Source organism: Sinohyriopsis cumingii, chromosome 1 (genome assembly GCF_028554795.1).
Source record: "Sinohyriopsis cumingii isolate HCF-2022 chromosome 1, ASM2855479v2, whole genome shotgun sequence".
NCBI classification, from domain to species: Eukaryota; Metazoa; Mollusca; class Bivalvia; order Unionida; family Unionidae; genus Sinohyriopsis; species Sinohyriopsis cumingii.
The window spans coordinates 42649671-42677219 of NC_142961.1; the positions used below are offsets into that span (position 1 = coordinate 42649671).

Consider the following 27549-nt stretch of genomic DNA (forward strand, 5'->3'; position numbering starts at 1 on the left):
ACGTAACATAAGTGTAGATATTGTTTTTGTATTTTTTTAAATAGTAAATATTGTGGATAGTACATTTGGGGCTTGTTTTGTTTTCCTCTTCCCTCTTTGTGGATAGTATATTTTGGGTTTGTATGAAAATAGAAGAAACCCAAAGTCCCTTTATAAGGACCACTCATATGCCTCGAAAAGATTTGCTTTCTTGTATTCATCAATCTATGTCTATGTGTTATATATGCCTATGTCTTTACTATATTTGTCTCTCCCAATGGTAGCGCGTATTCAGGTCAGCCACTTGCAGAGAGAGAGAGAGAGAGAGACTGACTTCATTTGCTGCATTTCTGTCTGCCTAACATTGTTCCAAGTGTTCCGCCCAACTGAGGTCAGCCCCTCCCTACCTTCTTACCAATCTCCAGTACCGTGAAGTCACTTCACCTGTTCCATTCATATTGTCTTGATACAAAACCCAACCTTTTGTCTTGTCGATATATTGGCCCAGGGTGATTTTACAAATGTTGTCGCAATAGTGGCCCAGGGTGGTCTTGTAATGCTAATTCTCATTGTCACTGAAGTGCCCCCATTCACAACTAGCGATGTAGTTGTTTCTCTTCTTCTTTCTGTCTCTTTTATTTTTCATTTGCTACATGTCTGTCTGCCTATAATTTATACATCTGTTTCATCCAAAAACAATCCTGTCAACACGCCTGTCCTTCTGAAGTCCCCTCGTCCTCTAAGATAATGTACCCCATTATTTCTCTTTTGTAATGAAGTCTTAGTAGATTTTCATTGGTGTGTGTGTGTGTCTGTATTAATCAAAACCTTAAGACACATCACCCGATAAAGCACTAAAACAAAAACATGTGCTATGTCTTACATTGTAGGACTGTGTGTGCGTGCGTGCTTGCGTATGCTAGCCACATGGGCTCCTATCGTTGGTTACAATTGACCTGTAGTTATTATATAGTACCTGTATGATGGGTTAATTGTAAGCAACCATACGAGCCCCTGTGATGCTAGCTAGTCTGGTCACATACGTGCCTTCATACATGCCGTACCCCCACCCCCACCCCACCTCACTCTCTGTCTCTGTGAATATTTACCCCTCCTACAGATAATTCACTAAGAAAGAAAACAGTCACTTGTTTGTTTGTAATAGCTGAATGGTAGTTTTGTTCTTTTTTGTTATGAAGTTTCTTTCTATGTTTATGTTTATGCCTGGACGTCTGTGTAAATTTGTTGTATATCACTTTTACCGATAATTCCAGTAAATTATATAAATAAGAAGAATTTTGTTAGTTCCTTATATACATAACGAGAGGGTTTTGAGTGAGTGGTTTGGAGTGTTTTATAAGGTTTGGGGTGGTTTCAAATGGACCGGACCCTTCCAAACCGGAAACATACTTTACACTTGCTAAATGTTATGACATGTATAACATTGGCGCTAACGTACGATACATTTTCTTTGATTGCTTTGAGAGTGACCCGATGATTACAGTTGGCAGAGTTTTTCGAGGATGTTTTGGTCGGGTTCAGTTTACCTAAACTGAAAAACTGTTGTCACTATCATATACCGTCAGTTTATTCATCAAATAGTGTGTTACTGAGGAACGTTCTATTGATGGCAAAATCAGCACCGGCTTCATCTGTTACACCTAAACCACAACAGTTTGATTATTTTCTTGTGCTCGATTTCGAAGCAACATGTGATGAGAGAAAAAATATGAATCCTCAGGTTTGAATGTGCCAGCATTGTACAGCATAAAATTTACTTCCCTCTTTACTTATTATAATGTACCATTGTACATTTGTATACACTAAGTACAGTGGGTGCAACAATATAGGAGCACCGACAGTAACGGATCATTTTAACGTTTGTCACTTCTTTTATTGTCAAATACTAAATCTACGAGGATAACTATGTGCAGTGATTTACCTAAAACTTAACAAAAGTTCGATTCGCGAATGCGCTTCCAGTCTAATCTACTTATGAAAAAACCCAAAACAAAACGAAAGTGCGTTCTTTATAGTGGAGCGAAACTTGAGCCACAATCACAAAATACTTCGAGAATTACAGAAAAGTTTTAAAACTTGCACAGGTCAAACACACGTGACATAACAGAAAAGTTAGTTGAGGAAAAATTTGATGAATTTGGTCTGGAGTTGTGACTTCGAAAAAGGGAGGATTTTCAATGAGAATGGGAAATTTTTAATTGGACTATATTTACCACTTAGTTGTTCCAATGGAACCCAAAGCTTGGGTCACCATGCGAGTAGTTTTTGTCCATTTTGTATGAGAACTTTTGTGCAGATCTCTGAGTCGGAGACCTTTATTTTGACTGGATTTGAGAATGATATGAAATTGTAAAAGGGAGATTTAGTTTGGCTATATGCAGCATGACGGGTAATGTCATTCTTGCCATTGTAGCAGATTTTAAAATCATGTCAGCTTATAATGTCCATTGAACATGATTACAGCCACTGAAATTTCAGTTTCTATCCATGATTTAAATTTTGGCTGCTTAGATATTGCTGTTTTAGAATTGGGAGATGATGTATGCATAGATATCTTGACAAACTTTAAACATTCTTGCCAAACCAACTCTGTTTTGTGCTTAGATAACTGAGCATAGTGATCTAACCGTAATCATTTGATCTCTTTAATCCCTTACGGACTTGCTTCTGATTGCACGTAACGTAATCTTTGTCAATTAACTTGAAACACTTAAGCCAGCCGACTGGGCCAATCAAATCAAAGAGATATTAATTGTTTTATGTTGCTTGAAATTAGCAACTTAAACATCTTGTTTAGCATGCAGTTTAGACACTTAAAGGAATTTGGTAACACTTATATCTAGCCATGAAATTAAAAAAATGTCCACATGACATAGTGTTGTGTTAATTTAACATATTGCGAACAGGACATATCAATCAGTGGTGGCTTAAGAGTCATTAGAAATACCGGTTATGGCCTAAAATGTACATTGATATGTTGCAGACAGATCTGTTTAATAACAATTTATGAATAGGGTAACATCAGACCCACAAATAGTCCATCATTATCAACACATATTTTGGGGGCTGATTGAGATTAATGTTACAGCAGCTCTTGAATGAGATGAAATGCTGAAGTTATTTTTCTGTTGAAAACCTGTTTAATGGTGAAGACTATGGATAATTTAACAGTTTTTGAATAATTCTATTATAGTAGCCAGTTTTTTAAAATGTTTTTTTCAGGTTGTATTTTAAATTGTTTTTCATGATCTGTCTACTGCCATTCTTATTTGTTGTTGTTGTTTTGGGTTTAATGCCATTGCTCAGTGCAAGTTAGGCAATACATGGCAGCCAGTGTAACTGGTGGAGGAAGAACCTGGGAAAACTCCGGCAAGAACCACCAACTCAAGGGAAGCTGCTGGCTAAATCTCTCACATTGGCTGTGCCTGAGACTTGAACCCATGTGGGAAGAGGTGAGATGTCAGTGATTGGTAAATGCAAGCACTTTAGACCACTCGACCACCCACAGAACCCCGTTCTTATGTGAAAATGAGATATGACTAAAAAAACATTTTCAGCCGTGTGTTGTGCTACTCAACCGACTCACTCACTTTAATTAAAATGAGTTGTTTTGAGACTGTTCGTAAGTGTGGACCTGTATCTGTACACATATGATCTGGTACTATCAAGTGCAATCCATAATGCCTTAAAACATGGCTGATTAGAATCGATATAGCTCTCCTTATAATTTTATTTAGTGAGCAGTTCTACATCAGAAGGTAAGAGATCGTTTTCATTCCAATTGTGTATAGTGTGTCCACAAACTTTATAAATAATTATAGTAATATAATTTATACAGAAAATGATCTGTTACTGTCAAACCCACTGCATAATGTACACTATGCAAAAATAGGGTTGTACAAAACACCCAGATATACCACAAATAAACCCATATATTCCTTTGACATGCATAATATGGTAAGTAATTGCTCTTTACATATTATATATTGTAGAAAGATATCAGAAAAGTTGACAAGTTGCATTACCGGTAGATTGGTAGGATTTTCTCTGCCTTGTTGGTATATAGTTCAGTGTGCATCTTTAACACACTCATTTATACTATTGATTCATATATAATATCTTCATTTTTTTCATTCCTTCTTTTTTTTGCTTTATAGAACTTTATGTTATTCAGATTTCAGTATTTAGAATGTCTTCTTTTTTAACCATTTGCATGATACCCGAAACACAAATATCTCATTTATACAGTTTATTATAGGTATTAAAAATGTATTTGTGTGCTGGTGTATGCATAAATATACCCCAGATACATACAAAGTTGTATTATATACATAGTGTATGTTCTTCTGGTATTAGAAAATACCAGAAAAGTTTATAAGAAACTGTAGCTCAGACTATTTTGTTTTTTGAGTTTTCTAGATTAAACCAGTAGACAAATTTGTTTTATCACATTAGCCAATATGTATTGAATCTTTGATGTTGATTCCAGCTGAGAACGATTGTATAAAGGTAGTTCAGTGTTAGATGGTTTGAATATATGCAACAGCAATTTGAATTGAAGTTCATCTGTTGGCTGGTGGTTGTCCAAACTGAGTGATATTGCTGTTTAACATGAAGTGTTTAGAAAGAGTCAATTAACTGAATCATTAAACAGAGGGATTAGATTTGGATACAAAAGTAAATCCAGATAATTTATATCATTGGTTGTGAATTTTGGTATAAGTCTAACATCATACAGTAATTTGCAGCTTGTATGGTTACTTTCCATCATGGCCATCAATGTCAGAAGACAATACAAAGCACGGCTATGTAGTTGGGGTTATTTTTGTATGCAAAAACCACACAGTGAAGGGATATTAATTTGAATCACATTGTAATGGATTATAGTAAGCTTGGAACCGTAATTAGGAAGCAGTTTGAAAAAATTCATCTTGTATAGTGGGATCTATGGCTATTCCATTTGATGGTATTAGAGCAGGGGTGGGCAAAATACAGCCCACTGGCTGGATCTGGCCCATGGCCTTTTTTTATTTGTTAGTTTACATGATAGGGTATGGCTTTAAAAATCATTTATCCAGCATGTACCCTGGAGTGTTACCCATGCCTGTATTAGAGTGAACTGCCCAACAGTAAGGTACCATTGCATCTTATTCATTTATCTAGCCTGTACCCTGGAATAAGTTACCCATGCCTGTATTAGAGTGAACTGCCTAACAGTAAGGTATCATTGCATCTTATTCATATGTCTAGCCTGTACCCTGGAGTAAGTTTCCCATGCCTGTATTAGAGTGAACTGTCCAACAGATAGGAATGGAGTGCAGGAATTCAACCTTCCTTCCTGTATGAAAACTTCCGCCCTGACTTTTAACTGATTCCAGGTGGAATTTAAAGCAGATTTCACTTAAAGCCTAGATTCCACTTATTACAAATTTTAGGTGGGTTCAGGGCGGAATACAGCCTGAAATATGCAAATTAGACAATGTATTACTAGGCGGAATTAGTTTAATCCGCCTACTAGGTGGAATTTGTTTATTCCGCCTACTAGGCGGAATCTGTTTATTCCGCTTATTTAGCCTAGATTCCCCTTATTATCACTTTTAGGCAGATTCAGGGTAGAATATAGCTCGAAATACGCAAATTACTGTTACTAGGCGGAATCTTTACTTCTGCCTAATTAGATGGAAATACCTGCAGAAACCCCATCCAATAATGAAAATGTCAAGGCGGATTTCAGATGGATTTTTTAAGCAATTTCTGCCTAAACCATAAAAAATATACTTCAGATTTCTATTAAACTGCCTAATGATTTTTAGGCATTATTGGGAATCAATGATAAATATTCACAGTAATTTTTGAAATGGATCATTAATTTTATTTTGACAGACATTATCAAATAAGATTTAGGTTTTTCTTGTCCTAAGGGGCAATGCCATTTTCTTTCTTGCATACAAAATCTAATCCAACATGGCATCACTTAAGTATTTTTCATTTCACTTTAAAGTTTGGTGAGATTTCACAAATATTTTGACCAAAACTTTCTTTGAAATTATGTTGAGGTCTAACTCAAATTTCTTTGAAATATATGTGAGGTTTCACAAAAAAATTGACTAAAACTTTTGTAAGATTTCACTAAAATTTTGATCATTATATAGTACTTTATTTAAGTTTTTTAGTGTTTCAGACATTTCAGCAGGTTTCAAAGAAATAATGGATATGAATTAAACAGGACTTTATTAACCAAGGTGATATTTAAGTATGCATGAAAACAATTATACTGATGTTGTAATTATATGACATCCAAGGCAAGAGAAATGGGAGTTAATAAAAATAAAAATAATAATAATAATAATATATGACTTTATTTAGAGAAGGTAATTCAGTTAGTTACAGAACTAATCTACCTTGAGGCCTTCTGTGATGTACAACATATACTATATATACAACATGATATAAAATATCTGACACTAAATAATTAAGTGGTTTTAAAAATCCAAGTATCAAGCCTGGAACATATGCACAGGCATCTGTGAACACATAAACATATATAAAATATTAATCTGCATTGAAAAATTCAGCCGTGAAAATAATGCAAAATTACAGAAAAGCATCCATTTGAGACAATTTGATTATAAGAAGAAGAAAAGCTAGGAGCCTGCCTTATGTCACTTGTACTGTAGACTGGATTTTTGATTGCACAAACTATGATGCTGTTGTTGTCTCTCGAATTAGTCCTTGTTCCATAAGCAGCCGCGACAAACGTTTATCATGCTATAATTACTCTTATTTTACAGTGAATTCCAAGACACCAAGAATATTTTGATAATATACACAATAATGCCTCACGAGATTGAAAGTAGATTCTACTTTTCAGCCAAGAAAATTCCGCAAAGATATGACTATCTTTGATAGACATGGATATCTGGCAACAATTCCCACCAGTGATCTACACGTTGTCCCTCCTTAAAGTTAATCAGTTTGGAGTTGTATAACTTCGAAATCATCCTGATTCAATTCCTCGTCTTATTTAGCACGTTAGCCGCTACTGTAAAGCTCTTTATGGCACAAAATGCAAAATGCTTGTCCTGGTGTTCAATTTTCATACAGATTCATCAATTATGTTCCAATCAAATTTGCGTTCAGGGTATTCTCATTGCCGCACATTTTTCAAATGGTTATTCAATCTCTCGTCCCGCTCGAAAATTCGAATCGCCATATTTAGCAAACATGCTCTTTCCCATCAGTTTCTGTTACGCGACGATTCATTGGTCAATTAAAATGTTTTGACCAATCAGAAAGCTTTACACAACGATCATCTGTTCAACAATAAACGGAACAAATACTTATTTGAAAGCTTGTTGTGGAATCGGACCGGATGGAGCATTATTTAAAAAAAAAGTTTCGGAGACGATATTAAAAAATGGGTCCATATCGAGGAAATTCAGGTCAGGAGAAAAGCGAAATTATGTTTTAAAACGGAAAACAAAATGAAAACTTGTTCGAGGGCAGTTAAATCCAATTGAAGTTAAACAAAAATACAACAACAACAACAAATTTGAAAAAGAAATTTAACATGGAAAGCTGTGAAAAGAAGTTATAAATTGCGCCCAAAATAAACAATAAAATTACAGCTATCAGAAACAGGAAATATAAATGCTGCTGAAAATCATTCAAATTGTACAAGAAACAATAAATGTTATTATATCTTATTGATATTTTTATTGAACTGTCAGTGATATTACAATCACAAAATATCACTATATTTTCAGTCATTTAACTTTACAGACACACAAAAGCCAAGTCCTAATTATGCCTTATTTAAGTCTGATGTAAATGACTAAGTTCTTCATTCCGCCGAGATGTTGGTTAGAAAATAAACTAAGTCCAGATTCCTCCTTTCATATAATAGATGTCAGTGACTAAGTTCCTAATTCCTCCTAGATGGTGGGTGGAAAATCAACTAAGTCCAAAATTATGCCTAAAGATGTATTTATAGCAGGAATTTGACAAAAGTCCATCTTAGAGTTAGACAGACTCTAGATGGATTCTTCTTTGATTTCTCAAATTTTCCATGTCCGCCTTTCTATTAACCAGATTTTTAACATTTTAGGCAGATTCCGCCTGGAGTCTGCTTAAGTTCCAGGTGGAATCCACCTAATTATTTCGTACAGGTTATGAAGCAAATATGGGGTTTGGGGAATATTCCAAATATGAGGAGTTATTATGTGAACAGTGGAAGGATTTGTAAATAATACGTGCAGTTACTGTACATTCATATGAACGTTTGGCGTGATGTTGGGAAGTGTGTGTGAATATATGTATCAAAATTGCACATCATAGAATGGACCCTGGTCATAGCCATTTATTTAGAATGTAATAAAGTTATTCAAATAAAAGAGTGGATATTATCGGTATTTTTAAAAATAAGAATGAGAACACTTTATGTATTGGTTTTTAATTGAATTTTGCAAATGTATTTTTGTTATATTTATCAATAAAGTTGTGTTCTTAATGCAGATAACACAAACGTACATTTCTCATTTTGATTGGTAATAAATAATGGAATATTTTTTGATGTTTCAGTTTCAGTTAGATCTGACAGCATATGCTTATGTTGTCATGGTTATCTTTTCTCATTTCAGGAAATCATAGAATTTCCAGTTTTGAAGGTTAATTCCAAAACTTTGGAGACTGAATCCATTTTCCACCATTATGTAGAGCCAGATGTACACAAGAAGTTGACACCATTTTGCATTGAGGTAATGGCATGTTTATAAAAATTGACATCATTTTGCTGAAGTAATGAAGTGTTTACAGAAGTTTACATCTTTTTTTCATAGAGGTAGTGATATAATTTTGCATAAAGGTAATGAAGTGTTTATGAAAGTGGACATCATTTTGCATGGAGATAATGAAGTGTTTAAAAGTTGACATCATTTTGCATGGAGATAATGAAGTGTTTTGTAAAAGTTGACATCATTTTGCATAGAGGTAATGGAGTTTTTATAATAAGTTGATATTTGAGGTATAACAATACACTTGAATATTTGGTGAATCGAAAATGTCCCATATTCATATTGTATTTGGTATTCGCAGTACTGTTATTTGAATATTTTTGAATATAAATAGTTTAACATAAATCTTGATGTGTACCCAGTTGTCCAGTACTAACCATATTTCAAAATACAGTTGACATTTCATTGATTTAAAGCGTAGTTTGTTGTTTCAGTTGCACTATAAACATACTACATCAAGTTGTTTAATTCGAAGTTGTAAAACTCAGTCTCATATTCTTATTGTGACAATAAATTACTTTAATAAATTATTAGTTAAAGTTGTTTACTGTTTTTTAATGATAATTTTATTAGTATTCAATAGCTGTGCAATTATTGATGAAAATTCAAGTTAATTTCATTCTCCAAACACGCATTTTACAACAATAAAAAACAATTCCTGCAAAAATGTCAGCTGAAGTTGAATTTTGAGGGCCTTCAGCTAAATATAAATCAGCTGTATGGAAATACTTTGGATTTCCAAGGTACAAAGAAGACGATAATTCTGTAATGAAAGAAGCCAAAACTATCTGCAAGTTATGTAGACATATTATCAAGTATTTAGTACTATATAATATTTAGTATAACTTTTATTCTTGTTGTTGTCAATATATACTGCCTATAAAGGCGAACCTTTATGGGTCTTATATTTGTAAATGCTTTCAGTAACAATTTTAGATTAGAAACCTGGGTCTATTGATTAAATTTGCTAAAAAACATTCAAGCTTAAAATCTGATAAAATATATTTAAAATCGTGTCCAAAGTGAGAGAGCATTCAGTACTGCTGGAGACATTTGAACTGCCCAAAGGGCATATCTCAAACCAGAGCATGTTGATATGCTTGTCTTTTTAAAGAAGAATATTCTTATTTGAACTTCTTTTATGTTACTAAGACTAGTAACCAAGACACTGAGTAACCCACGTGTCAACTAACTTTAAATGAAAAACTTATGTATTTTTGGGGAATGGGGTGTGTTCTTGTTTTTCTTTACTGAATATTCATGAATAAATATTTGAATTTGTCATGCTGTATGCATGATATGTATCATATTCACCACCTTCTGTATTTGTTACATAATTTTACATAGAGGTAATGAAGTGTTTATAAAAGTTGACATAATTTTACATAGAGGTAATGAAGTGTTTATAAAAGTTGACATAATTTTACACAGAGGTAATGAAGCATTTATAAAAGTTGACATCATTTTACATAGAGGTAATGAAGTGTTTATAAAAGTTGACATAATTTTACATAGAGGTAATGAAGTGTTTATAAAAGTTGACATAATTTTACATAGAGGTAATGAAGTGTTTATAAAAGTTGACATAATTTTACATAGAGGTAATGAAGTGTTTATAAAAGTTGACATAATTTTACACAGAGGTAATGAAGCATTTATAAAAGTTGACATAATTTTACATAGAGGTAATGAAGTGTTTATAAAAGTTGACATAATTTTACACAGAGGTAATGAAGCATTTATAAACGTTGACATAATTTTACATAGAGGTAATGAAGTGTTTATAAAAGTTGACATAATTTTACACAGAGGTAATGAAGCATTTATAAAAGTTGACATCATTTTACATAGAGGTAATGAAGCATTTATAAAAGTTGACATCATTTTACATAGAGGTAATGAAGCATTTATAAAAGTTGACATCATTTTACATAGAGGTAATGAAGCATTTATAAAAGTTGACATCATTTTGCATAGAGGTACTGAAGTGTTTATAAAAGTTGACATCAATTTGCATAGAGGTGATGAAGTGTTTATAAAATTGTTTGCTTTCATCATGTCTAACAGGAATTTTGTTGAAATGGTGGTGGTGACAAAATGTATTTTGTGACAGTGTCTTTTTTCTTGCAGTCTAGTTGTTTCCTGTTGGCAGTTAGACTTTTATTTAAAGATTCCTCTGATGATTTTGTCTTGTCATGCTTATTTGAATAGCATAAGATTTTGCTATACTTGGCCCACAGTTATAGAGGAATATTAAAAATTGCTGAAGTTTGTGGCACTCCCCCCACCCTTCTCCACGTCAAAGGTCAAGGTTATGGGTGTGGTCAAGAGAGCTAAGCAATACTTATTACAAGATAATGCCTTTGATATTATTACAATATAGTTGAAATAGTTCTGCTTTAAACCCATTTTGTGGGTGGGATAAATTGGACCTGTTTGTATGTCCTTCCATTATTCCATCCAACCCACTTTTCATTTCCACACAAAAGTTCTTAATTATTGTTAGGGGTCAGCCTAGTTTTTAAATATAATTCAGCTAGATATTGATGAGATCTTGGCGGAGATCAGTCAACAGTATTCTGTGTCACTGACAGCATTCTGTGTCACTGACAGCATTGTCACTGACGTTATTCTGTCATTGAAAGCATTATGTGTCATTGTTTAGTAGAGTAATAGTCCGTGCTTGTCAGACCCACCAGTGTTTGTTTCCAAACAATAACTTCCTCAATTATTATTGAATTTCAATCAAATTTGTTATGTAGGTTGATATTGATGAGAACTTGTTTAGTTGTCAGGCTTATATGGCATTATTAGGTGAGTTATAGCCCAGTGGTCAGACCAACCCACTTTATTATCCACACAATAAATCCCTTGATTATTGTTGGATCTGAACCATATTTGGTATGCTGCCTGATATTAATGAGTCCTTGACTGAGTTCATTTGTCAGTATTCTGCATCCTCATTTAGCAGAGTTAATTCCCCTTATTTGGACTGACTCAGTTTCATGCCTTCTCTGTAATACCTGTAGTTATTAATGGATTTCAACCAAATTCGGTATCAGTTTGAGCTTCAAGATGCCTTGGGTGATTTTTTTTGTCAGAGTTCAGTGTCATTGTTTTGTGGAATTATAGCTTGTGTTAGACTTATCCTCTTCTGTTTATACAAAAAAAGTCCTATAAGTATTATTGGATTGCAACCATATTTGGTAAGCAGCTTGATTTTTGTGAGATCTTGGCTGAGTTTGATTGTCAGTAATCTGCATTGTTTGGCACAGTTATAGCCTTTGATTGTCAGACCCACCCACTTTCATTTCTATACAATAACTCCATAATTGTTATTGTATTTTAACCAGGTTTTACAGCCAGCTTGTTATTAATGATGCTTGGCTGAGATTGATTGTCAGCAACCTACGTCATCATCGGACTGAAAATCTAGAATAAATAAACAGTGTAGAACATACAAGTAATGATTTGGTTTTAGGATATCAGAGCCAGAATATTCTCTAAACTGATTCCATTACATAGTGGGTAAAAAACATTTTTTCAACTTTTTAGTGAGAAATACATTGTACCCTTAATATAACACTGTCCATTGGAGCCCCAGAATATACCATCAGGAGCCACAGAGTATACCATAGGGAGCCCCATAGTATACCATCTTATAGTGACAATACTGTATAGTGAAGTAAAGAGAAACTTGTGAAAACTGGACCATCTCCAATCCAGAATTCTCTATAAAATGAACATATTGGTTTCGAACAGATTTCTGTTAAGAGCTTGTTTGTGTAAAACTACATAAGCCAGACACCTCTGAGTTTCAGATAATTGAGACATTCTTGGAACTATTCTTGCAAATTTATTGTAAACCTACCTCTGAAAACATCATACAGTGTGGGAAATTTCAATTTGATAATTGACAAGGGATGCACAATGTGTTAATTTTTGTGTATTGGTAAATTGTTTGTACATGAGTCATCTGTCCAATGAAGCCATTTTATAGAGGTGTGAATAAATAATCTCATAATTGAATGCTGCTTTTTCGGTCACTAGGCTGTATGATGTATTAAAAAAAAATACGATTAATGTCTTGATGATTTAGATTCAGTCTTGTATCACAAGTTTGTCTTGTGTTGTCTTCTCCAAATACTGCATCAAATTTAAAAGAAACGCAAATATCTAATTTGTGATTGTATGTGAATTTAAACAATAGTTAAAACCAATTGCATTCTAATATGTCCAGTAATTGGCAGCACATATTTATTTTATAATGTTGGTTACCAATTTTATTTTCATACATATTTGAGTTGTCCTCCATTTATAGCTACCAAACTTTGTGGATGGTTTGACTTGGAGCAAGGAAGAAACTTTAAATTACAGATAAAAATCTCAGGTTGGGGTCACTGGGACTTGCAAGAAACAATGGTTTCTGTAAAACATCTTGAATTGTTGACCATCTGTAGTTGCTTAACTTTGTGGATGGGTTACACCTGGGGTAAGGAAAAACCTATTGATCTTGCAGTCAGAAATGTAAAAGGTCAAGATCACTGATTGAAAAAAGTAAAACAGTTTCTGCACAATACCAAACTATGTCGATGGCTTGCACTTTGGTGAGAAATAACCCATTTGACTTTGGGTTGACAAAGGTAAAGATTTATGGTCACTGAATGAAGGAACATGGCTTCTGCACAGTATCTTGTGTTTTCCATCATCTATGGTTACCAAACTTTGTGAATGGTTTTACCTTGGCATAAGAAAGAACCTTTTCAATTTTGGGGATGAAAGGTAACAGGTCAAGGTAACTAAAAAATGGTTTCTTCACATTAACATTTGTTCTACATAACATCTCTGGGCCAAACTTTGTAGATTACTTGTGCTTGTGGTAAGGAAGTAGCCTATTGATTTCGGGATCCAAAGGTCAATATCACTGTGAAATACAGAAGAAAGTGGTTTCACAGTTTTCACAGCATGGGAATATAACATGTTTTTTCAGTACTCTTTTTAATTTCAGTTCTTGATGTTGAATTATTAAATTGTGATTGTTGTTAGCGCTATTCACCCTTGTGAATCTTAGGGAATATGAGTTAAAATACTCAGGAGTTAGTAGTGGGCACATTTTTCAAACAAAGTATAGCTTCAGCATTGCTTGTTCATAAGAAATCACCATTTGCTGTAATGCACTTCATCACCTCTACTGCCATGTGACTACTAGTTTGGAAATATACTATTCTGCATTTTCCCAAGGGAACTCTTCTCTTATACTAAACCAGACAACACCGAAGGAAGACAGTTAACAAAGGAGAAATAATAAAAAATTATACATGTAATAGTAAATCACAATGATGTCATCAGATGTCATATAACATTAGCAGATGGCAATGGTGCCAACTGGAAGAGGTGTAATTCCTAAAGATAGTTCCTAAGGGACATCTGCAGCAGCCATATTTGCTGGCAGATTTACCACTGAGTTCATATAGTGTTTGGAAGTTGAAATAAATTTATTGAATCTTGAGATACTTTTGCAAAAAATACATGCATAAACAGAATTCAAATCAAGTTTCTGTTAGAATCTATATTTGTAATTTATAAGCTGATTTTGCTTCAGTGTGCCTTGTTAAAAATGGTCTATTTTGGTGGTCGCATATAGAAACTGCTAGGTTGCCCATCATCTTGGTAAAATGGGCAGAATATCATCTGCTAGTGACCTTATTGGGAAGCATCTAGAGTCAAGTGCAGTATTCCATTGTCTTGGGGAAATGCATGCTGTACTAACATAAATCCCTATAGTAAGCCAATTGGAACTTGAGAATTTAACATATCATGTACTAAAAGATACAGAGGTAGAAAAATCCATTGCCCAGTAGCTTGGGGCAACTTAAAATTAAGGTTGGGCAACCTAATGTTTACATCAAAAGCCCACCCTGATAACCAGTTTTGATACAAATGGTTTAAAAAATGTATCTGTGCCAAAATCAAAACAAATAAAGTATTGCAATTTTGACACTTTTACTTTTAATTTGCAAAAGCTCAGTTGTGAAATCTAATAATTGGTACAAGTAATTAAATTGGAATTATAGATTTTTTTTAGTTGGACATTTTTTTGCATTATGGTTGTCTGGTGGGCATCCCTACTTTTGGAGTAATTTCTACCCTGATGTATTTGTACATTTCATCTATCTTGGGACAGTAGTTTCTCCCAGAGATCTCAAACATGATACTTCAGTACAGAACCATGCAAAAATTTAAGATGTCAAGAGTTGGCTGTACAGGTCAAAAGCTCTGAGTAAAATAATTTTAAAATATCCCACCATCATCAGTTGCTGATGGACTTGGGCAGAATTGTTATACAAGTTCATACCAGCAAAATTATGTATATAGAAAATAATTCTTGATAATTAAATATATATTTTAGCTGACAGGTATTGCGCAGGATATGGTTGATGGAAGGCCACACATCACTGAAGTATTGAAGGTAAGTTACATGCAGTTACAGTAACAAAAGTCACTTTTCTTACCATCTTTCTTTTTAATCTCTCTCTCTTTCTCTTTGGGGGCCCTGAGTGGCCGAGTGATCTAACGCACTCACTGTTATGGATCACTGCCATCTCACCTCTGTCTGCATGGGTTCGAGTCTTGGGCTTGGCCAATGTGGGTATGTGAGAAAGCTTGCTGGTAGCTTCTTGTGGGTCGTGGATCGGTGGTTGTTTCCAGGTTCTTCCTCCATCATTTACACTGGTCGCTATTTATAGCCCATCTTGTGCTGAAAAATGGCATTAAATCCTATAACAACAATGACAACAACTCCCTCCATATATATATATATATATATATATATATATATATATATATATATATATATATATATATATATACCACTTCCTTGATACTTGCGAACGCACTTATTAATGCAGGGTCAGGTATGGATCCCATTTTGTAAAACGAGAAAATACCAAAACTTTATCCCTATTTGTTGAACTTGAAGAAACTGAAATTTTGTTGAGCTTGTTTTATCATCGTAAACAGCAGATAGGACCTGGAAATTTTAATTAACAGTATAAAATTATCAGCTTTAAATAAGAAGTTATATATTTTGTTACATTTTCTTTCCAAATGACATTCTTAGTACACCATAAATAACGATAGTCAAAAAAATTTTGAACAATGAAAATGTCACATCTTGTGTAGGCTGTAGTTTAATAAATAAATACCAATTAAATAAATTTATTACCAAGTGAAATTTGTGTTCTAGTTCTATTTGTTAGTTCGGTTTAAGTGTAATCATCATAAATGTAACGTGTCCTCTTGTATTTAAACGTAAAATGTTGTTGGTGAGTGTTTCTCTTAGAACCTAATTAAGTTACAACTGTGTTTTGAAATCTGACCTTGGAAGTATTTGTTCTATTGCTGCACTGAATTAAATCCTTACCCCATTGTACCTCCTTTGTATTATCATGTTAATATCATCTTTTGTATCAAATAAAAGGGGTGGAATAAAACAAAAGTTACAAGGCATGCAAATCCCACATACTTAAGGTTTAGCAGGTTGCATGTTGGGTGAACGATTTCAATTGATCAATCAAATATTTTAAATTTTATTGTGCACATAATATATTTAATCTACCTTAAATTAACCTTCTCAATTATAAATGTGATTAAAGATAGCAAAGCATCCAAGTGAAATGACTACTTCGTAAAATAAAGAACTTTGTTAGAGATTTTCATAAGGATGAGAAGTTTCACTATTACTTACAAGGAAATGATGGTATCAGTATTTTAGTATTTGAACAATAAAAAAATTGAGTTTTGACATAGATGATTATTTCATGAAATTAATGTAGCTAGTTTTTTAAAAAATGTGTCTTGTTTGGTGATGTATCAACAGTTAGTCTGGTTTCCTGCTTGTGACTCCCTGCTTTGCACTTAGTTATCACACACCAAGTAGGGAACCAGACTGATCAACAACAACACTAAGCAGTGACATAACACACAAATGTTTTTGTGTACACAGGAAGGTTGTTGAAACCAGTTGGAATAATGTTAATGATCTTTAAGATGTTGGGCAGCTTACAAATAAATGTAATTTATACAGAGTAATTAACAACTTTGTTAGAAGAAGTGCTTTATTGACGATTATTCTCAACATGGTTATAAAGCAAGTAATTGGTCATTAAACTGCCCAGTACCCCCCCCCACCCCAGCTGTTTTCTCGATGTCTAGCTGGGATTGTCATCATTTCTTACTTTCTTGGAGGTCCTTTGGTAACTGCAACCTCGCTTACAGTGTGATCTATGTTGTTGGACCCCAATGTGTGCTTGTTATCAAGGGAGAGGTAGGTGTGTATATATATTTAAAAAGAGGCAATTGTCACCAAAATATTCTGTTCAAAATAATATTAATTTTGGACACATGGGATACCACCCCAGTGTTTTCATGACTCTCAGTATGTTGACCTATTCTGCGCATAGCTTTGAAAAGATGTAAAGTAAATTCATTGGGCCATGGAAATTAAATACATTACTTTGGACTATTTCTGTCAGTGTTTCTGTCAAGTAATTAGGTCAGGTTTATTGCTGGTTTTACAAAATGCAGTGGTAACAATCCACTAAATAGCGAGAGATATTAAGCAAACTATACCAATCTAATAAAAAATATTAGAAAAAGTTCAACATTTTATCAAAATAAGCTATTATGTGGATTTGTTTTTGTTGTTATGGGGTTTAACGCCATTTTTCAGCACACGATAGGCTATGCATGGCGCCAGTATTAATGGTGGAGGAAGAACCCGGGAAAATCCCGGGAAGAACCACCGACCCATGAGAAGCTACTGGCAAGCTTTCTCACATACCCACATTGGCCGAATCCTAGACTCGAACCCACGCAGACATAGGTGAGATGGCAGTGATCCGTAATGGAGAGCGCTTTAGACCACTTGGCCACTCGGGGCCCCTCTATTATGTGGAAGAGAAACAACAATGAATAGGATGTAATGTGTTTACAACATCTCATTTATGGGGAAAAACAATTACTAAAGAATTTTGAAACAGGCTATATGCCAGGGAATTTTTTGAGAATCCTGTTCTGGTGGCAAGTTGACATGTTATAGCAGATAATAAAATATGTATGGGACAACCTGCAAAATTAGAAACGTGGATTAAGATGCAGTATTGTTCTAAGGTAAACATTTCCATCTTTTAAATAATGTATTTATTTGTATGATTCTAAAAGATAAATATTAAATATGTTTTTCTGGGTTACAAGCTGAAGAAGGTCATGGAGTGGGTCTTCATGTTGACATTTTAGAAATCACATTTTCATATGCAGTTGTAGTAGAAATGTGGGGTATTTGTGAACATTTTATGAATATAACTTATTTTTAATTAAAGGATGATCGTCTTTCTTGATGCAAATTGAATTTTCAACCCAAAACGACACATGATCCAATGTTTACATAAATGATGTATTGTTGCACATAATTACCCAATGTTCAGAATTACCAGACACGGTGTATATATATATATATATATATATATATATATATATATATATATATATATATATATATATATATATATATATATATATATATATATATATATATACACACACACACATTTTTTTTATACACATTGCTCAAGTAGGTCACTGTAAGTTTTCACTGTTGAAGCATTAATACACATAGTAGATAATTGTGGGCTTAATTCTTGCAAAACTGAGAAGTTATCCAAAATTCTGTTGGAATGAGTAACTCACCATGCACCATGATGTCAGTAATGTTTCACTCTGATTTTTTGTATGTATTTGTTGCTGCAGGGTGGTTAGCAGATTTTAGGTAATTAAGAAGAGTACAGGTAATATTATACAATTATTTTTTAGCATTAGAAAAAATATAATGAATAGTGCACAAAGCATTAGAGACAACACATTAGACAGTCTTTAAAGACCTACCATACTGTTTACTCTAACTTTGATACAGTCATACCTTGGCTCAGTGTTACCAATGCAAGTCTTAAGTCTAGATTTAAGGCACATGATTGGTTACATTTGTGATATTGCTGAAATTCAGGGCAGGTCTATGCATATAGCAAGCACTTGTCCAAATTTGCATGCATATAGTGACCATCTGCTAACATGACCTGAGACCATTAGCTTTTGTTATTCTGGACCATCAGTGTATAGTGACTGGCAATTGTAAGGGTGAGATTTATATTGACTTTGTCCCTAGTCCTACAATGTAGGACCTTGTCCTTGATATTTATGTTTTGGTCATAGCACTGCAACATAAATAACATGTAATACATCTTACATTGTAGGACTATCTTTAACCCATATGTGACTAAGATCATTTTAAAACCATAATCTTCTTTCTTCTTGCCAGCCTGTCTTTATCTATCTGTCTGTGTTAGTCTTTATTTATTTATCAGTCTTTATCTATCTGTCTGCCTGTCAGTCTCTTTTTATTTTTCAGTATGTATATATGTCTGTCTGTGTCTGTCTTTCTTTCCAGTTCTCTTATATGACTCTACAGATATTTGAAGACCACCTTTCAGTAAAGACCACATTTGTATGGTTCCTAGAATGGTTTTTATATATATTGGTACCAGTTTGACTCTATAATATGATTTCAGCTGCAAATGTTGTAAACCCAAATTAACTGTTACATATTATTCTTGCAGGTCCACACTGTTCATTCTACTTGAGAATAACAATCTTGACCCTGCACTGTTGGTTCATTATGTGAGGGCCATTCAGGGTCCATGCTGTTCACATTTGAGTGTGCATTGTACACTGATAAATGCAGTACAATAGAAAGCTTAAAGACATTTATGAAAGCTACAGATAGGTCAGATTCCCTTGTGTGATGAATCTCTGTATTGCAAATAATTAGTGAAACAAACTTAAACTTTGGGCCTCAGGTAAACATATTCCATTGGCTTCAACCCTGACAGTCCCAGAGACGGTGTTATGACTGTTCCAATGCCCTAAGTGGTAGGCCTTGGATGTGAGAGTTTGCAGGTTTGAACCCCAGTTGAGTCGTACAAAAGACTTATAAAAATGATACTAGCAGCTTCCTCGCTTGGTGCTCAGCTTTAAGAGGTTAGTGCTAGGACTGGTTGACCTGGTGTCAGGATAATATAACAGAGAGGGGCATGGTGCCATATGTCTGTGACATGATGCGTCAGTGCTTGACATCACTACAAACTGCCACACTGCAGACATTGTAGTAATACGACTTAAATTGTTAAAGCTATGTTATCCAAATCACTCACAGAGGGTATTAGAAGGTCAGCTGTTTCAATCACAATGACTTTTTTAATAATTGTTATATGTCTGCCATGTTGTACTTGTCCATATTTGTTTCCTATTAATTCCAGGACCATCTGTCATTACCAAAAATAGCAAGTAGTTTGTTCATGGGACAAGGGAGCCTTGAAATTTATATTGACTTTATCCTGTATGTGATAAAGATCATTTTAAAGCCATAATCTTCAGGCATCAGGCATGCTAAAAGACAAAATATTACAACATATTAGAAGTTGTATCAGGAATACTAAAAGACACCCCTTATAACATGCAGAAAGGAGCATCAGGCATACTAAAAGACAGAGTATGAACATTCTGGGATTGAGGGGTGGATTGGTAAGGGACTTGTAGCTTCAACTCATTTGGTGTATGTTTTGAAACTAAATACGTACCAGAGGTATGTCAGGTGGATGTGAAAAAGCTAAATAGTGATTAAGCAAATCTCACAGACTTGTTGTTATGGACTTTTGGACTGCCTTAAAAATCTTGTTGATCTTGAGGATGGCAAAGGGTTATCCATTAAAAATGAAGTTATGTTTGTAAAACATTACTGTCCCAAACTTATTGTAAAATTTAGGAACTTCTTTTTATCAGCATAGTAATGCAGTTGTTAATTGCGTTGGTACAGAATGGAACAGACCAAATTGACAGCTTTTGCCTTGAAAAAGATAAAAGATATTTGGAATTATTTTACCTTGTGAAGTGGCAACATTTTGTTTTGTCACATGTGACTTCACCACTAGTGACAAAATACAATGTTTCCACTTCGCTTGTGAAATATTTACATATATCTAAAAAAATAAAAAACTTAGATATCCTCCATGTTTTTGACTTTTGTAGATTTTTTTATAAGTGGTTGCCATACGAAGGACTGTCAAAACTAGATGTACACATATTTGTATTTTGTAGATGTTTGACAAGTGGATGCATGATGAAGGACTGTTAAAACCGGATGCATCTTTTGCTTTTGTGACCTGTGGAGACTGGGATCTCAAGAAAATGTAATTTAAATAAAATAAAACTTCTTTTTAAACAAATCCTGTAAACCAATGATAAATATTGATATTGCCAATACCACCATCAATATGATTATTATTGTAATCATCAAATAAATCCCAAAAATTAAGAACAGTTTGACTTGTGCTGAAGTATCAATGCATCCAACCGAATTGAGTACATGACCTGTGTAGGCAATAATATGCTAAACATGTTAGATAATAACCGTCAAAGAAACAGTTGCATTTTCAGACCAATTAAACAACTACTGTATATGCTCACTCATAAGTAATGTCAAAGCTGCACAGACCCAGCTCTGCTGTTGCATAATGCACTTGCAAATTTGGGTCTATGCATTTCTTTAGAAGTAATCAGTAGAATAAACAACATAGACTTAATCTTCTAGCTCATTATGTGGCAGCAGATCAGGGTCTATGTTGTTTGCAGTTGGACTCAACTTATAAGCTGGCAAATATGGTAAGTCACATTTTAACTGCTTCAGCTGACATATAATCACTTTGAAATATTCATTAAATTGACTCTGAAATAATATGTAAAAACAAAGACAAGAAGTTTTTAAAAAATGTTCACTACATATTCTCCAGTTTGATTGAAATAAATTTATTACTGTTTTCTGATCTACAGAGCATAATTATTTCCTTCCAGGGAATGACTGATTTAAACTTGACCTCTATTACTAGGGTAGTAAAAGTGACTTATGAAATGTTCACGGTTCTTCTTTTTACATTTTGAATGGAAGGATGCTTGATCCAATACATCATCAGGGAATAAGACTGGCTCTGGGAGCATTTAAAACATCCCCGTGTGAAAGCCTGCTGGCTGAAGCGAATGAACCACCGTTATTGCATCGTAGAGAAATGCTTTCCGCACAGTATGCTCTCAAATTAAAATCAAACCCTCTGAATCCTGCCTTTTTGGCTGTTTTTCAACCCAAATACAAAACCTTATACAAAAATAGACCAAACGCCATACCTTCCTTTGGCATTAGAATATCATCCAGCCTTGACATTACAAAAATTGATCTTTCTAAAATTCAGAAAACGTCCATCTCCGAAACACCACTCTGGCTACTTAAACAACCAAAAGTACTTTTTACGCTACACAATGGATAAAAATCTGAGACAAACCCTTCTGTCTTCCACAACTGTTATCAAGAACTTTTCACCGAATTTAAAAACTACACAAGAACTTATACCAATGGATCAAAGGATGAGGAAAAAGCTGCTGCAGCCTTCGTTTGTGGAAATCACACAACCCAAGTTCGCTTACCAGATGGAACGTCAATTTTTTCAGCCAAAATCAGAGCTATAGACCATGCTCTGCAACATATAGAAAACAAATGTATTTTAAACAGCATCATCTTCTCTGACTCACTATCAGTACTTCAGTCACTACACAATAGAAAACTTGAGAATCCATTATTGAAAAATATACTCGTCAAAAATACAGAGACGAGTGTCTTCCACAATATAACATACTATTGGTTATCTAGCCATATTGGTATTAAAGGTAATGAAAAAGCGGATCGTGCTGCTAAAATGGCCCTTACTCAAGAGCCATCTGATTTTAAAATACCGTACACTGATTTTAAACCTAGTGTTAGAAAGTCCTTACATCAGAAGTGGCAGGCATCATGGAATGATGCATTGAATACCAAACTTCATGCAATCAAGCCAGCTCTAGGAGAATGGACTCCTTCCTACAGAACCATGCGTAGGGAGGAGGTAGTCATTGCAAGAATCTGAATTGGTCATACTTATATCACCCACTCCCACATACTAAAAGGTGAAGACCCACCAGAGTGCGTTTCTTGCAATGAACTATTCACTGTCAAGCACTTTATGATAGAGTGTTTTGACCTGCAACCTACATGCGATCAGTATTACACTGTGCATGACATGAAGGAACTTTTTAATACTATAAACATCACTCGTATTATTGAGTTCCTGAAAGCAGTGAATCTTTACTCTAAGCTCTAACTTGTATGCTATCACCTTGTGCAGTTTTATGCATTATATATGCTGTACCTTTTTAATACCTTTTCATCATTTTTCATTAACATACAACATTTACATCCCCCGTTGATCGGGAAGCTTTATTTTGCATCGTTACCATACAACCGTCTTAATTTCAACTATTTGTTTTTATATTGCTAGTTGATATGAGACTTTTATAATTTTTAAAAGATTATACATATAACATTTTGTTTGGCGCTGAATAGCCTTGCAGTGCTGATGTGCCATTAAAAATTGAATCAATCAATCAATCAATCAATCATTGAATGGAAGGAATATTGACTGCATTGCTTTATCAGTATTATTATAAAATGTTTTGAAATAATACCATTATAATGCAATGCACTCTGCATTTCCTCTCCAAATGGTTATATTAATTGAATCTTCTACATTGGAGTAACAGTTCATCAACTAAATCAGTGCCATTGTATAAGAAGTTACTTAATGATGGAGTAACAGTTGATTCAACAAACTCTACCTCACTCTTCAGGAGGTATCAAGACCCCAGTTCTTTCCTTGATAACGAAAGCTCTTATGAATTCAAAAGGAACAAAGCTGGTTTCTTTAGGTAACTGACTGAATGACAAGCAATCAGTAAGCTATGTATTTCAAGGGATATCCATTAATTTCCCAATTAATTAATTTTTTTTTTTGAGAAATATATCCTGGTTCCAAAGAAATTCCAGACCTTGCAAACATTCAATATTGATAACTAAAACATGACAGGCTGTTTGAAGTACATAAATGTTTCATGCAACAGCATAAGAAAATATTACATTAGCTATGTTTACCAAAACACCATTAAAAATTAACTGATGTAGAAAGAAGCAGTTGTGTGCCATTTTAAAATTTGCATTACATTTGTAATTTGACAATACTATCCAACTAAGTTTAGAAATATGATATAAATATCATAGCCATTGTATAATCTCATCGTCATTCTAATGTTATCACATAGTTATGTGAATATTTGTTGTTTCTTCTTCTCCACTTTTTCCCCCTTTTTTTAAAACATTAAATCAAATATTTCTGGATTATATGAAGTATCCCAAATTATCATATAAGATTCTGTTCTTAATCAGAGAGGGTAAATATTACAGATTTCTGATTGAAATGCAAGCAAAAAAAATGAAAAGACATTTGCATGCTTGCATTTCAATGAGAAAAAGTTGGGTAAAATAAGGTCTTTTATTTTGTATTTTATTCAACAAATTCCGTGTTCCAGAAATTCTGTCAACAATGCATACCCGAACTTCTTCAACAGAAAATTAAATTGTCTACTTCACTTAGTTGGTGAGATTGAAAGAGAGATTGGTGAGATTGAAAGAGAGAGAGAGAGAGAGAGAGAGAGAGAGAGCATATCAGCAAACTAAAAAAACATCAATTACATATCTCTTAAAATCTTTAAAAGATATCTTACTTAAAATTGTATATAACATAACTTATGAAGTGTACAGTGAGTGGATTTATCTTGGATTCTTGGCTTTTCTTTTCTGGAACTCATGTTACCCTCTGTTGTTTGCTTATATTACATATTACAGCAAACTTCCACGTTCATCAGTTTGAGCTCTATATTTTAGCAAAGTTAGAGATTTGGTATGCAAGGTGTTGCACATAAACTAATGATGAGTGCCAGGGTAGTGATTAAAAATGACTGGTTTATTGTGAGAATTTCAAGAATTTATACTTACAAAAACTTTTTCTCAGGTTACCAAGCCAGTGTGATTACTTGCGTCTACCTGTCACAGGCTACTTTAAGAAGTGGATCAATATTAAACAGGTAAGCATACATCTGATTCTGCCGACAGTAAGACAAACATACCATTTTAAAGGCCATCTAGAGCAGATGTATATTTTATTTGAAATTAAAAAATTATATTGTTTAAATTGAAAAAATGGTATTTGTATGTATTCTCTCCACATATTAAAGAAACCTTTCAGAGCCAGTCTACTGGGACCAGAACTGGTCCACCAGTGCAACAACCAGTACAACTAAGTCTCCATAACATAATTCAGTTCATTCAGTTAAAAATAATCATCAGCTTAAGCCAGCTTTCAGACTAGGGAAGAATATTTTTAAATGACCAAAATTAAGTTGTTTTCCTGTCATTGCATGATATCATTGTAATAGTCAGACTAAAAAGTCAGATTAACAGGATTAACTGCAGTTTGGGAGTTATAATGGCATTTCTTTTTAGAAATTTGCCACTGACAATTTTCTTCTTCAAAAAGTTAAATTTCTAAAATTGTTCTTCTCTGTTCAGATTTTGTTACCAGTTTGTAAACTTTGCCAACAACAACACATTCAGTTTGATTCAGGTTCATTTGTTTTCCCCATCACCTTCACCACCCTATACCAATATTTGAGCTTTTGGGAGCGTATAATTCTTGTCAAGAATGAGTTGTTTTACCACTTGATGCTTGAAATATAGTTTCCCACACTGTAGCGTAACCTTCACATAATTTAATGATGCAAAGTCCATAAAACATGTATTAGGGCTGTTCCATTTAAACATACATGGTACCCAGGGAAGGCATTTTTTAAAAATTATATGCCAGGGTACTTTGTTGACAAAGAGTTCATACTAAAATGATTTTAAAAAATTAAATTGTATACATGGGTGGGTACCTCACATTAAAAGTGTCCTAATTGGGTCCCAAGTATACTTTACTGGAACAGCCCATATATGATGGAACCTTAAGCTTGAGTTAATTTGATAATTTGGACTGTGACCAGTCGAGCTAAAATAATTTTATTGTCTGTGTAGTAAAATAGTAGTTCAGATAATTCATTGCTAGTGGAAATCTCTCATTTTCAAATTCTGTTCTGTAGAAATTTTTTTTATTGCATACTGTATTCTATTTCAGGCTTTTGCTAGCTTAACTGGGACGTTTCCCAGAGGGATGCAGGAAATGTTATCCCAACTTAGTATACCCCATCAGGGCAGGCATCACAGTGGAATTGGTAATTACACCAGTTGGGCTTTCTGGGAAATTGGATTACAATTGAAATTTCCTAAATGGGAAATCTGATTGGCAGTGGTACAAGGTCACAATGTTTCATATTTCTTAAAGTGAAAAACATCATTTGCATCATGTCAATGCCAACGATAACTCTCCTTAGTGTGAAATGTATTTTTAAAAAAATCTGACAAGCTACTAAGAGTAAGAGAACCAGGAATTCCAAAGCCACAGAACATAAACTTTTATAAGTACAAAGACAGATCCACTATGTACAAGTAAAGCTTGTTTAAATTCAGATTGGCTTTCTGTGGATATATTTACTATATTCTTTATTTCCATTTTACTGACATACTGTGAAATTATTACCATTTTTAAAAAGAATGTTGATAGTCTTCATGGCATTGCCATTTCAAGACCATCACTTGGTTGTAAAATTGCCCAGTGCTATTTCTAAACAGCACCTGGTAGTTTCAAAATGGTGCTGGTCATGAAATGGCTCCCAACGTTATTATTATCATTGTAACATAGTTACCTCACATTGTTAAGGGACCCATTGATTGGAGATGTGGCTTGGGTCTATCATTTGACTGATTGATTGATTGATTGGCATTTAACAGCACACTTTAAAAACTATTAAATGCTGCAGTAGTAGAAATAAAGTGTCCAGAAATACACCACACTGGCCAGTCAAAGCTGGTCTTGTCTGGATTTGAATCTACAACGTGCTAACCATTGCGACACCACAGCTCTTGGGCAGCAGGAAAAGAAATGCATGAGTAAATTTAATTTTTGAATTTTTTTGGATTGGGGCATAATGAGATGAAACTCGGACATGTTTTCTTCTGCTCCTGAATGACCCTCCCCAAATCTCTGGATTTATCTATGCAGATCTTTGTAAAGTACTACATATTTAGTTATAAGTATTCAATTTCTATTAAAAATGACATGACTCGAGCTTTTTTGCACACCTTTGAAATACATTAAAATCTGTATTTCCAGAATTACATAACAGTAAAATATTTATCCATTTCTTATTCTTTCCCAAATGTTTTTTTAATCTACAGATGACTGCAAGAACATTGCAAACATTTTGACTGCTATGCTACGCAGAGGTTATGTTTTCAAGATAACTGGATCAGCCACCTGAACAAAACCATAGACTTTGTGACATTTCTGTGAAAGACATTTAGCTACCGTGCAGTCCAAATGATTTGCCTGTTCCTTTCAACGGTGATATATGTGTTCAGGATGCAAAATAATTACTGTCATGGATACCAATGGAGTGCTAGTGATTATTTGAATGGATTATCAATTAGTTTGAAAATCTTGCAATGGAAAATTATGTAGTGAAGTTATTTTGTGATATTAAAGGATCTCTGATGTAAGCAATGAATAATTGAATACAGAGTTCTTATGATTTTGTACAAAATATTGAATAAAGTTTACGGAATGATAATATACTA

The 27549-nt window shown here is 33.9% G+C and overlaps 1 protein-coding gene across 3 annotated transcripts; it reads left to right on the forward strand.

Annotated features, from left to right (window-relative positions):
* Window positions 1-1379: 1379 nt before the first annotated feature.
* LOC149806783 (ERI1 exoribonuclease 3-like) lies at window positions 1380-27549 on the forward strand. Of its 3 annotated transcripts, none has more exons than XM_089957544.1 (7): window positions 1380-1720; window positions 8640-8756; window positions 15202-15261; window positions 21000-21091; window positions 24830-24902; window positions 25991-26087; window positions 27151-27549. In XM_089957544.1, exons 1-7 carry the CDS (start codon window positions 1607-1609, stop codon window positions 27231-27233), a joined length of 636 nt encoding a protein of 211 aa, XP_089813670.1. In that variant the 5' UTR covers window positions 1380-1606; the 3' UTR covers window positions 27234-27549. The 3 variants fall into 3 exon arrangements, with proteins under 3 accessions (XP_089813670.1, XP_089813680.1, XP_089813661.1); XM_089957554.1 differs by lacking the exon at window positions 1380-1720 and adding an exon at window positions 1763-1858; XM_089957535.1 differs by lacking the exon at window positions 1380-1720 and adding an exon at window positions 2412-3452.